This window comes from Balaenoptera ricei, chromosome 8 (assembly GCF_028023285.1).
Source record: "Balaenoptera ricei isolate mBalRic1 chromosome 8, mBalRic1.hap2, whole genome shotgun sequence".
Classification (NCBI taxonomy): Eukaryota; Metazoa; Chordata; class Mammalia; order Artiodactyla; family Balaenopteridae; genus Balaenoptera; species Balaenoptera ricei.
The window spans coordinates 99,627,537-99,640,920 of NC_082646.1; the positions used below are offsets into that span (position 1 = coordinate 99,627,537).

The following is a 13,384-nucleotide window of genomic DNA, read 5'->3' on the forward strand; positions in this document are numbered from 1 at the left end:
CATCCCTTTGTCACTAGTTTGGGCTTCCTATCTCTTACCAAATCGCTTGGTGTAGAGCATTTCGCCCAGGTTATGGGGGGCCAGAGAGTACACTGCCAGGATGCCTTCATCAGGAAAGCCCCTTTGGCTGCTAGGGATGAAAGCCGCCAGGAGCTGGCCATCTGCAGAAATGTCACAGCTGGCATCATTGTAGATCTTGCAGTTCTGCACCAGCACATTCATGGAGGCTGCATCAGACAAAGAAAGAAAAGAGCGTAAGAAAGTTTGGAGTTGATGGTATAAAAAATTCTGGGTCAAGAAATCTGGGGGCCTAAGGGCCTGAACCTGAACCCTCTCTAGAAATACTAAAGGCTGCCTTACCAAACTAAAATGTCATGGAACAAGCAACACAAGACACAGAAAAGATATGTCTCTTCTACCACTTTAATAGGAAACTACAGAGAGTCAACACAACCACAACCACCTGCTGAGTCTTAGCTCACACTTAGGAAACATCATTTGAGAGATGAGCTAGGGAAAAAGTTATTAACAATTGTTCCCGGAGAGCCACTCAACAGCTGTTATTGTCCAAAAGATCAAAACTGAGATGCATGAAAATGTAAACCCACTGATTCCAAGAAAAAGGTGATCCAGGTAAAACTTCCTTGGGGGTGAGAATCCTACTCTCCACCTCTATGTGACCTTGGAGAAGAAAATCATTTCACCAGTTTTTGTCTTATTTTCTCGTTTAAGAAAACTGGAGCATTTAGAGACTTCAGTCTTCTGGACGGCTCCTTGCTAATGCTAATCCCTAATTCCACAAGAGAGGATAAAGAGAAACAAAGCCTAGCCCTGGCTGGATGGCTGGAACTATTTTCATTTCTCACTACGCTCTATCCCTCACCCGTACCATAAGCCAGTGACCATGGGCAGCCCCGGTCTGCACGTAGCAGTTACTGAGAATTAAGCACAGTCAGCCAGGCAGCAGGCAGGCTCAGCACGAGGGAACGGGTGGGGTCGGGGGTGGGGTGGAGGAATGCCTGTCGGTGGGGAGAATCGTTCCACATGACAGGACTAATGAGATGTTAGCTAGCTCTGGGGTTGTGCCTGCATGCTTTGTTTCGGTTTTCATTTGAATCCCTCTCTGAGGCCCATTGTGCAAATCCCTGCCCGGAGGAAGTGGCCTACCCTTGATGTGAGCCTGGAATCAGATGGCCCACACCATGGGCATGAGCAGAACAGCACAACACATCCAAAGGGACCAAGCTCCTCTGGCCTCTGTCTCATTTAGATCTACTTACATGCAAAGAGACTAATTCACTTTCTCTTATTTGAAGGAGATCACTTCAGATGTCCACTGTCAAGGCATTATGGTTAAAACAAACAAAAAGGCAAGCTCAACTGCCCTCACCAGATTCCAGGTGATCTACTCCAGGAAGCCAAATGGCCTGACCTGGAAGGTCAAGGGCAAGTTTCCCCAGGAAATTACCTTAAGGAAAACAAAACAAAGAGCTGCTTTCCAGGGGGAACTTGAGACTTATGGGATCAGGGATTCGGAGTGATTTCTAAAACTCTATATTCATCCCCCTTTCCCTGTGTGTGCTGTTAATGAAGGCACAGAGATGACAGAGTAGATCAAAAAAGACATCAGAACACATTGATTAGGCTATTGTGCCAACTCCTGGGGGCTGACACCTACAGCACCATTACACATAAAGCTGAGGAGGGACCACAAGGATGGTCCTGTTTGCTAACTAATAAGATAATGACATCCAAATACTCATTGCTATCACCATTAGGGCTTTGTACTGCTCAACTTCCAACCCACCATCTGCTCGAGCCTGTATGGCTAGATTTATCTAGTTAGCACTGAGACTGTCTGCTCCTTACTCAGGGTCCCATGCCTGTTGCCAAAAAGATAATCTCCTCCCCCTTCCCTGGACTGACACATGATTACAGTTGGGGATACAGAACCAAAGCAACTGGGGGAGCTTCCACAGTGAGTCCAGGGACTTCCCTGGTGGCGCAGTGGTTAAGAATCTGCCTGCCAATGCAGGGGACACTGGTTCGAGCCCTGGTCTAGGAAGATCCCACATGCCGCGGAGCAACTAAGCCCCTGCGCCACAACTACTGAGCCTGCACTCTAGAGCCTGCGAGCCACGACTACTGAGTCTGCACGTGTCATAACTACTGAAGCCCGCGTGCCTAGAGCCCATGCTCTGCAACAAGAGAAGCTAATGCAATGAGAAGCCCACCTACCGCAACGAAGAGTAGCCCCGGCTCGCCGCAACTAGAGAAAGCCCGCGCGCAGCAATGAAGACCCAACGCAGCCAAAAATAAAATAAATTTATTTTTTAAAAAAAGAGTGAGTCCATCTTGGTTTTCTAACCTTGATGTTCGCACAATCCTCAGAAAGGTAAAAAGAAACTGACAATTTAGACTGCAACCATCAAAGGCAGAGAGAGAAAGAAAGCAATGACAAATATTAAGTAGGACATGAAAATAAACAGAAAAGGAAATGGGACTCTGTGGGCTTTAAGACAGTTTTGTATGGTTTCCATTTTATCTACATTTAATGTCCCAAAAATGCATGGTGAGTATTTTATGAAAGTCGGCTTTCCTATCTTGCTGTTACAGACATCTAGCTTATATGTGTTAACCTGCAATTCAGTCAAACATATAGAAGCCTACAGTGACCCTCAAAACTCGCCACCAACATTAAAAAAGCACTGAACTAGATACTGCCAGATTAATTACTAAGAGGGGTCTGTGGGTTGGGGGGAAAGTACAAGTAAGGTTTTCCTTCTTTTGGGAGGCTTGGCTCTAAGTCCACGAAAAACTGGGCATATAGACAAAAAGCATTTTGTCAGCCTCAAATTCAAGCCATGGTGTTTGTGTTTGTACTGTATTATGATGATTCCAAGTCAATGGCCATCTCCCAAATTTCGTCCCCTCCCCTCAACTCCACCCAATTTCGCAACTGCTCCCAGTTCCTGCAGTGAGCTCAGAGAGAGATATGCAAATAACAAGTGAAAAGAGAATGCTGAAAATTAAAACGGAGCTTCTCCAGCAGCATGTTCCCTTTCAGAACTTGTACAGCTAGGGATCTAGGGTTTTACTTCTACCATAATGAAGGGGATGTAGTAGGCACAGAGTGATTTGGTAGCTTCATTGAGCACTGGGTGGGGTGTTTACAGTTTCATTAATATTTCAAAGCTCCAATTAGCAATTTACATTTATTGCTTGTTGTATATTAATTTCATGGAAATTAATATACAACAAGCAATGGAAATGGAAATGTTCAGTTACAGTGGTGAGTGGTCACTGCTTCAATTCGTTCGTGCAGCTTCTTCTCATAAGGCTGAAATTTTGATGAGTTAATTTACAAAGGGAGAGATTTCCTGGATCTCTGTTATTTGTTTTTTCAGGCCATAGCAAAGTAATGCACTAATGACAAGGAGAGCTCATCATTTTTGGATTCAATAATGATGTAAGCAGGTAGAGAAAAAGGTGAAGTGAAATACAGTTTAAGACAGTGGCAACCCACACACCACTAGAAATCTTTGTTCTGCTCCCTGCCTTGCCTTACCACAGTGGTTCTCAAGTTTCAGCATGCAACATAATCACCTGGAGGGCTTATCAAAACACAGAACGCTGGGGTGAGGCCTGAGAATTTGCATTTCTAGCAAGTTCCCAGGCGTCTGATGTTGCTGGTCTGGGACCACACTTGAAAACTGCTGTCTCACCAAACAGTCCTTGACCCCTGAGCTGGAGCTCCAGCAAACTGCCCTGCACTTAAAGGCAAAACACATGTGGGGAATGATGACGGAGCACTTAGCTGGGCAGCTGAGAATGGAAATAAAGTCTAGGAAAGAAAGGATTTTTCAAATCAAAACTGCTTAAGAGCTTCAGGGGGCAGCTCCAGGAGGAGCAAAAACGATGCAGAAGACAGCAGGAAGCCATGTTCCAGACTGTGCAATGTAATCTCCCCCTAATTGTAAATGATTTCCAAGTTAAAATGCCCTAGCCGGGAATGGGAGGGGTAAGAAGTACTGATGCCTGGAGGAGCAGAGGGCTCTGCCTTTCTATCAGCTCCATAAATTATAAACAAACACCTTGTACAAAGATCGATTTGTAGCCTGTTGCTGGCTGGCCAGATGAGGCCACGGGAGCGATTAGCAGTTGCAGTACTTTTACAAATGCATTAGATACGGATTTGGAAAACCCAAAGGGGTTTAAATCAGCAGGAAAATTTCCTTTTGACTATCTCTGAGCCCTCAGATTTCAGAATAGGACCTCCTGCACAGAGCTCCAGATGACACTATATAAGCATTCCCAACGGCACCAATCACTACATCCTCTGTGGATGTGTGTGTGCCCCACACCACTCAGCCCCTGGGTTTCTTAAGGTCCGTTCTGTCAGGGCACCCTGGTGACTAATGCTATTCTCCCACAAGAGTTCACTCTTAAAAACTACAGTGAATCTAATGAGCTTTCTCCCATGAGAGCGGTTTCAAAATTATCTATGTTATATGAGGCCTTATTCACAAATTTCTAAACGCTTTACAGATAGTAATTTATTAATCCTGTATCTCAACTAAGAGAAACAGGCGGTAACACTCTTTAGCCTAATTCTAGAAAAGAGTTAAATTCAATTCAGATAAGTCAGATGACCTCTTGACAACACAGTGGCTGCTGAACACGTGAGTAAAACTGAGGGCCAGTGGCTCCCAAGCATGAGCTGTGCCAAAGCCAAACACTTCCCTCCACCGGGAAGTATGCAAGGCTCAGAAACGAATCCTACAAATAGATCCCCAAATGAACTCTGCTGACAGCTGAATCTACCAGATTCAGAACTGTAACTAGACTTTATTCAGACCAACCAGGAAAAGCAGTTAGAGTTAATTACAGGAGCCTCAGGTGAAAGTGACTGTCATTCTAGAGGGTGATACCATGGCAAGGAACACTGGCCACCATCAGACATATATGCCCTAAACTCCTAGAATGCCAAGTATTTCCCAAGGCCAAAACTCTGAGAAAAATAGGGCACTTTTAAAAAGCAGAATTCTAATATTGCACAGGACTTAAATGAGGGAGAAAGGTGAGCCAAACTAAATGAGTCAATCTGGTTGCACATGATACTTTTTGATCAGCTCAGGTTTTACAACAGCCATGATCAAAGGAAGTAAGAAGGAACACAGAAGGTGAATGACAGGAAGTTGTAGTCAGAACAAGTGGAGGCTTGTACAAAGAATGTTAAGGACAACCAAAAAGACCGTCTCAGCTCTGCTACCAGCATATCCAATGCCTGTATTCTTCTGAATATTTGGTTTTTCTATCAAAGAAAATTGTCTCCAACTGGGGAGAAACAACATGCTTCAGAAGGATCAGAAGCCAATTACAGATGAGGCAACAGGTTAAGAGAGAACTATCTTTTTTACATGAACATCACTTTCCAGAGATGGAAAATACACCTCTCAGAGTACTGAAAACAGGGGCAGGGGTGACTTTAGAATTATAGCCATACTCTCAAAGAATCACGGTATAATTTCCAAGAAAAAGACATGATAAAAAGAGCTAACATTTACTGACTATTTACTACAGAAAGTGCCAGATGCCGTTCAGAGTGCCTGACATGTATCAATGTTAACTAATTTAATTCTCCTAACAACCCTATGAGGTTGGCACTATTATAACCCTCATTTTATAGACAAGGAAACTAAGGTGTAGAGAGATTAATTAACCAAGGTCACACTGCTAGAAGGTGGCTGAGCAAGATTTGAACCTGGACAGTGTAGCTCAAGAGTTCATTTGCTTAACCATCATAGGACAGTTGACAAAGAAAATGTTATCAAAGAACTACCTCTCCCTATGCTTGTGGAAAAAAAGGGAAGAAAAAAGCATCAGGCTCAGACCTTTAAAGTATAAAAAGTACAAGTAATTCCAATTCTATTTAAGCTGTTCCAGACAAAAAGAAAAACTTTCAAATTATATTTGCAACACAAGCATAACATTGATACCAAAACTCACAGATTTCATGAAAAAGAATAGGATAGATCCATCTCACAAATTTCAAGGAAAAAACTCTTAATTATTAGCAAGCTACATGGAAAGAATTTAATGCTAAAGCATATACCATGAACCAGGTGGGGTTTATTCAAGGGATGTAAGGTTGGGTTCAATATTACAGAATCTATCAACATAATGATCTCGGGGCTTCCCTGGTGGTGCGGTGGTTAAGAACCCACCTGCCAATGCAGGGGACACAGGTTTGAGCCCTGGTCCGGGAAGATCCCACATGTCATGGAGCAACTAAGCCCATGCACTGCAACTACTGAGCCTGAGCTCTAGAGCCTGCGAGCCACAACTACTGAGCCTGAGCTCTAGAGCCTGCAAGCCACAACTACTGAAGTCCGCATGCCTAGAGCCCGTGCTCCGCAAAAAGAGAAGCCACCGCGATGAGAAGCCCGCGCACCACAACGAAGAGTAAACCCTGCTCGTCACAACTAGAGAAAGCCTGCGCAGCAATGAAGACCCAATGCAGCCAAAAATAGATAAATTAAAAAAAATAATAATCAAGGGCAGTTCATTGGTATTATTGGGATTTAAAGATTAATTTAAGGTCAATTAAATCTACAGATACTTGTTTAAAAAAACATAATGATCTCATTGTTAGGTCAAAGGAGAGAAAAAAACATATGATCATCTTCACAGATGCTGATAAGGCATGACTAAATTTAACATCTATTTTTTTTGCAGGGGCGGCGGGGGTGGGGGGGGAAGTCCTAACCACTGAACCGCCAGGGAATTCCGAGTATCTATTCTTGATTAAAAACTCACAATAAAATAAGAATAATGACTTCCTTAAAACAATAAACTAGTTCTGGTTCAACCCAAAAGTCAGCAATATGCTTACTGGGAAAAAGCTGGAAGTTTTTCTACTGAAATGAGGAATGATATGAGGATGCCTGCTATTATTTAACATCGTTCTGATGGTAGCAGCCAATGCACTTAGACAAGAGGAAGAAATCACAGGTGTACAACTTGGAACAGAGGAGGGAAAATTAATACTATTTACAGATAACGTACTTAGAAAACCCATGAGATTTAACTGAATAACAACTATAATTAGTAAACCAATTCAGTAAAATAGAAATTTTTTTAAAGCTTGTAACAACTTTAAAAATGTATAAAATTACATGAAGAAAACTTTAAAACATTCCTAAGACCACAAGAGAGACTTGGAGAAACTGAAAAATCATACCATGTTCTTACATAAGAAGATACCATACAAATATTGAGTCTCCTTAAGTTACTTTATATGTTTAATGCAATCACATTAATTACACCAACAGGATTTTTTCAGGGGGGTGAAGGGAAGAAGCGAGGTAGTTTTAAAGTCCATACAGAAAACCAAAATGTTCAAACAGGCAAGAAATGTTGGATTAAAAAAATAACAAGAGGAGACTAGTCCTACCAGATTCTAAAACAGAGCCTCAAACTTAAACCAATGTGGTACTGTTACATGAATAATCAGACAGATCCCTGGGACAGAAGAGACAGAAGAAATACATCTAAATACTCAACAGGAAATTAATAGGATGAAAGTGACATCCCAAATCAATGGGGACAAATAGATCATTTTATAAATTGGTTGTGACAAATGAGTAGCACATGGGGGAAAAGTTGGATCATACTCTGCTTATTTAGGACTAGGTTAAACTTCTGATGAATCAAAGATTTAAAGGAAAAAACTAAAATATAAAAGTACTAACTGATCTTCTTGATGCTGCCACAAAATCTAGGAACCATAAAAGGAAAGTTGGATAATTCTGACTACTTAAAATAAGTTCTATGACAAAAATAACCTTCGGCAGAGTCAAAAGACAAATGACAACCAGGAAACTCCTATTATGAGTTAATTTTCTGATTTATAAAGAGCTCCTGTAGAACTGGTATGGAAAAGACCAACAACACAATAAAAAAAAAAAAATAGGTAAAGCACAGAGACAAGCCAAGAAAAGGCAACACATGTGGCTAAATGTATGAAGAGCCACACAACCTGGTTTATAATATGAGAAATACAAATTTAAAATACCTACATACTATTTTTTTTTCTTTTTTTTGGCCACACCATGCGGCTTGCAGGATCCTAGTTTCCCGACCAGGGATTGAACCCTCGCCCCCAACAGTGGAAGTGCGGAGGCCTAACCACTGGACCGCCAGGGAAGTCCCACCTACACAGTATTTTTTACCATCAGATTTATAAATACCCCAAAATATGACAGCATATTCTACAAGCAAGAGATTAGGGAAACATGCACTCTCATGAACCACAAGCGAGTGTATAAATTGGTATAATCTCTACAGAGGGTGATTTAGCAGTATCTACCAAAATCACGAATCTACATATTCTTCCTCCCAACAATTCCATTTCTAGGAATTTATCCTATGATATACTTGCACATGTGCAAAATGACAAACTGTGGCATGGTTTGTATAGCAAAAGACTGGAAACAACTTAAAAGTTCCTCAGCAGAGGGGCTTCCCTGGTGTTCCAGGGGTTAAGACTCTGCACTCCCAACGCAGGTGGCCTGGGTTCAATCCCTGGTTAGGGAACTAGATCCTGCATGCTGCAACTAAAGATCCTTCATGCCACAATGAACATCCTGCGTGCCACAACTAAGACCCAGCACAGACAAAAAAAAAAAAAAAAAAAAAATTCCTCAGCAGAACACTGGTTAAAAAATAACTGGTTAAAAAATGGACAGTGGGGGACTTCCCTGGTGGCAAAGTGGTTAACAATCTGCCTGCCTGGTCCAGGAAGATCCCACATGCCACGGAGCAACTAAGCCTGTGCACCACAACTACTGAGCCTGTGCTCTAGAGCCCGCGAGCTACAACTACTGAGCCTGTGTGCCACAACTACTGAAGCCCGCATGCCTAGAGCCTGTGCTCCGCAACAAGAGAAGCCACTGCAATGAGAAGCCCGTGCACCGCAACGAAGAGTAGTCCCCGCTCGCCACAACTAGAGAAAGCCCACGCGCAGCAACGAAGACCCAACACAGCCAAAAATAAATAAATAAATATTTATATATTTTTTTAAAAATTAAAAAAAAAAGGACAGTGGGATACTAGGCAGCCATTAAAAAAGAATTGGGTAAACGCTTTATATACTGATACAGAAAGATCACCAAGACATGAAGTACAGAAAGCAAGGTACAGAAAGAAAAGTATGTATAACATGCTACCATTTAGCTTAAATAGAGGTGGAAAAACATATATTTGCATGTACTTGTATATACATACAATATCTTTGAAGAGATATGCAAGACACTGCTAACTGTGGTTGCCTATGGGGTGGAGTGGTGGGTAGCTGGGAGCAGGGTTGGGAAACTTTTCACTGTATATCCTTTTATATTTTAAAAATCTTTGGTAAATGTATTTCAGATTATAATAAAAGAAACAAAGCAAATAAACTAATGAAACAAAGTACCTGGGGAAAATTATGGCAAACATCTGGGCCAGAAATCTATAAACAAGCAAACAGTATTTCATAAGGGAAAAGGTAGATTGCATTTGATTTCTAGTAAAGAATAGATTATTGAACATGCGGCTTAAAAGTATTTAGGAAAAAAAGATTGCTACTGAGGTTTCACTAAGATCAGGACATGAAAAATTGACCTCATTTTCATGGTCTGATAAGGATACCAAGATTGGCATACTGGGAAATGCCACAGACAGGGGCTATCTTGATTATTTTAAGGTATCTGACCAACTCTTACAATACCCTATAGACAAGATAGAAAAATATGGGCTTCACATGAGAACAACCAAGCCTAGGTGCAAATTCGTGAACCAAAATTGACACAGAGCAAGTCCACAGGAACATACCACAATGCCTGGTGCATAAGTCCTGACTGATGTACCAGTTTTGCTAGAAATCCAAAGTAAGACAAAGGGGGGACTTCCCTGGTGGCACAGTTGGTTAAGAGTCTGTGCTCCCAGGACTTCCCTGGTGGCGCAGTGGTTAAGAATCCACCTGCCAATGCAGGCGACACGGGTTCGAGCCCTGGTCCAGGAAGATCCCACATGCCGCGGAGCAGCTAAGCCCGTGCACCACAACTACTGAGCCTGCGCTCTAGAGCCTGTGAGCCACAACTACTGAGCCCGCGCACCTAGAGCCCGTGCTTGGCAACAAGAGAAGCCACCGCAATGAGAAGCCCACGCACCGCAACGAAGATTAGCCCCTGCTCACTGCAACTCGAGAAAGCCCTCGCGCAGCAACGAAGACCCAACGCAGCCAAAAATAAATAAATAAATAAATTTATTTAAAAAAAAAACACAACAGTCTGCACTCCCAATGCAGGGGGCCTGGGTTCGATCCCCAGTCAGGGAACTAGATCCCACATGCATGCTGCAACTAAGAGTTCTCATGCCACAACTAAGGAGCCCGCCTGCCGCAACTAAGACCCGGTGCAACCAAATAAGTAAATAAATAAATATTTTTTTAAAGACCAGAAAAACAAAGTAAGACAGAGGGACTTCCCTGGTGGTCCAGTGATTAAGAATCCACTTTCCAATGCAGGGGAACTAAGATCTTACGTGCCTCGGGGCAACTAAGCACTCCCGCCAAAAGAAAAGATCCCTCATGCTGCAACTAAGACCCTATGCAGCCAAAAAATAATAATAATAATTAAAGTACTTAGTGTTAAAAAAAAAAAAAAAGACAGAGAAAGTAGAAGATGATGTAAGCTTGGGAAAAAAAGGGCTGAATCAAAGTTCAAAAAAATGTTGAGAGGCAGGAACTAAGAATAGCAGTTGACACCATTAAGATAAAACTTAATAGAAACAAATACAAACCTTTGGTTTTTAAAACATTCGAACTGCGCAAGTAAGTATAGGATGGTAAAGTCTTGGTTTATTAACAATTATCAAGTATTTTTTAAATAAATAAATACATTGTTTGTTTATTTATTTATTTATTTATGTTTGGCTTCATTGGGTCCTCGTTGCTGTGCATGGGCTTTCTCTGGTTGCGGTGAGCAGGGGCTACTTTTCATTCCGGTGAGCAGGCTTCTCACTGCGGTGGCTTCCCTTGTTGCAGAGCATGGGCTCTAGGCACGTAGGCTTCATTAGTTGCAGCACACGGGCTCAGTAGTTGTGGCTTGTAGGCTTAAGAGTGCAGGCTCAGTAGTTGTAGCGCACAGGCTTAGTTGCTTCACGGCATGTGGGATCTTCCCGGACCAGGGATCAAACCCGTGTCTCCTGCATGGGCAGGTGGATTCGTAACCACTGCGCAACCAGGGAAGTCCCATCAAGGAATTTTAAGTGACTGCAAACTCAATAGTGGCTTCAGAAAAAGCTGTTGAAATCTTAGGCTGAACTAACACTGTCCAAACCACCACTGTACTCTGTTTTGGACAGCTCTCATCTGGAGTGTTCTACGTTGTTCTGCCACCTCAAAGCTTAAAGGGGAAATGAGCAGAACTGTCTAGGATTTGAAAACCAGATCGTAAAAGGAATCTCAGGAACTTTGGCCCAAAAAGAATGATTTAAAGGGAAATGGCAGTTTATCTTCAAATAGCTGGAGAACTGTCACTTAGAAGAGACATCATTAGACTTATTCTATGGAGATTCAGAGGTAAAACTAGGACCAATGGGAGGAAGTGACAGCAAGGGAAATGGTGGCTGGGTATAAGAAAAAACATTTGAACAGGAATTTAGCAGTGATGGACTAGGGCCAACTCATCAGACAGTGTGACCTATCAGAAGTGTTCAAGCAGAGGCTGAACCACCACTTCTCAGGAGTGTGTGAGAGTCCGTCATCAGATAGAAAGTGAAATGAGATGTCTAAAATGCTGTGATTGGGCTTCCCTGGTGGTGCAGTGGTTGAGAATCCGCCTGCCAATGCAGGGGCCATGGGTTCAGGCCCTGGTCCGGGAAGATCCCACATGCTGCAGAGCAACCAAGCCCGTGCGCCACAACTGCTGAGCCTGCGCTCTGGAGCACACGAGCCACAACTACTGAAGCCCGTGTGCCACGACTGCTGAAGCCTGCGCGCCTGGAGCCTGTGCTCCGTGGCAGGGGAGGCCACTGCAGTGAGAAGCCCTCGCACTGTGGCAAGGAGTGGCCCCCACTCGCTTCAACTGGAGAGGGCCCGCACACAGCAACGGAAGACCCAACACAGCCAATTAATTAATTAATTAATTAATTTTTAAAACAATGATGTGATTTCAATCGAACAACTGGGACATGGGATTGAGGACTCGTAGAAGCTGGGAAAACGGACTGTCAGACAGACATGTTTGTAAATCACACATCAGTCAGGCCACTCCCTTTGCACCCTTCAGATCTAGATTAATAAATGAGTTTATCATCACTGTAGTCTTTCCTCAAGGGTCTGGCTCTCAGTTCCTACACTCCCTTCTCCTTCTCTTCCTCTCAGTTCCACCCAAACTTCTAGGCTTGGGACAATGAACTACTAGTCGGTAAACTCCTGGGGCAGACATCTTCAGTTTGGTGTCCACCTTAGCACTGTTCTGATCACTGTACCAAAGCATTGTTCGCTGCTCAGGGTGGGTGCTCAATACATGTTTGTTGAATTGCTTAACGAGAGTTGGAGAAGAGCTGCAGAAATGGCACACGGCAGTCAGTTGCTCAACGAGGTGATGAAAAATCAGTGCTATGTGGGTTTCTGAGCTCTGGCTCACCAGTAAGAGACAGACCTTCCACCAGTATCCCCAGTTCTACCTTGGCTTACCATTACTGATTTCTGGGAGGTCAAACTTAGTGAAGTCCCACCACTGGAGCCGGTAGGTAGTATTGGCAATGTTACTGGCCACGGCAGACTGCCCATCACCAATCACTGCCCCTGGTTGGGGAGAAGACAAAGAGAGCACATTATAGTGTTTATCTATATGTTTCCATTGCAAACATGAGACAAAGCTAGGATTAGAAGAGGGAGAAAAGGAAGAATCACAACTAAGGCTGAAGAAAGCTGACAAGTCCTATATGTCAAGTCTCTATCTCAAAGAGAAACCAGACATGTTTCTCAAGAACAATTCTACATGTAAATATAGTATAATACAATATAATATAATATAGATAGTATAGTATAATGTAATATAATATAAATCAGCCCCCCTTCCCATTATTACGTAACATTTACTGAGTGCCAACAATGTGGCACGTACTGTATATACCTTATCTGGTAGGCTCACAATCTAAAGAGACAAATGGGTGTTCATAAAAATGCTGGGAAAGAAACATGAAAAATGGGAGGACACCATTAACACAGAAAAGCATTCAGTCCCTGGATGTCTTTGGGTAAGCAGCACCCTTTGGGAGAAAGCATCTCCTTTGTATATGACCTTCCTCCTAATAAAACATCTCAAAAGGAGGC

The 13,384-nt window shown here is 42.8% G+C and overlaps 1 protein-coding gene across 7 annotated transcripts in view; it reads right to left on the minus strand.

Annotated features, from left to right (window-relative positions):
- AMBRA1 (autophagy and beclin 1 regulator 1) overlaps nt 1-13,384 on the minus strand; it is a 181,494-nt gene that overhangs the window by 31,626 nt on the left and 136,484 nt on the right. For all 7 annotated transcript variants that reach the window (XM_059931504.1, XM_059931507.1, XM_059931506.1 and 4 more), the window contains 2 exons: nt 12,743-12,853; nt 39-227 (listed from right to left, as the gene is read on the minus strand). In XM_059931504.1, coding sequence (XP_059787487.1) covers nt 39-227; nt 12,743-12,853 — 300 coding nt within the window. The remainder of the gene's footprint in view (nt 1-38; nt 228-12,742; nt 12,854-13,384) is intronic.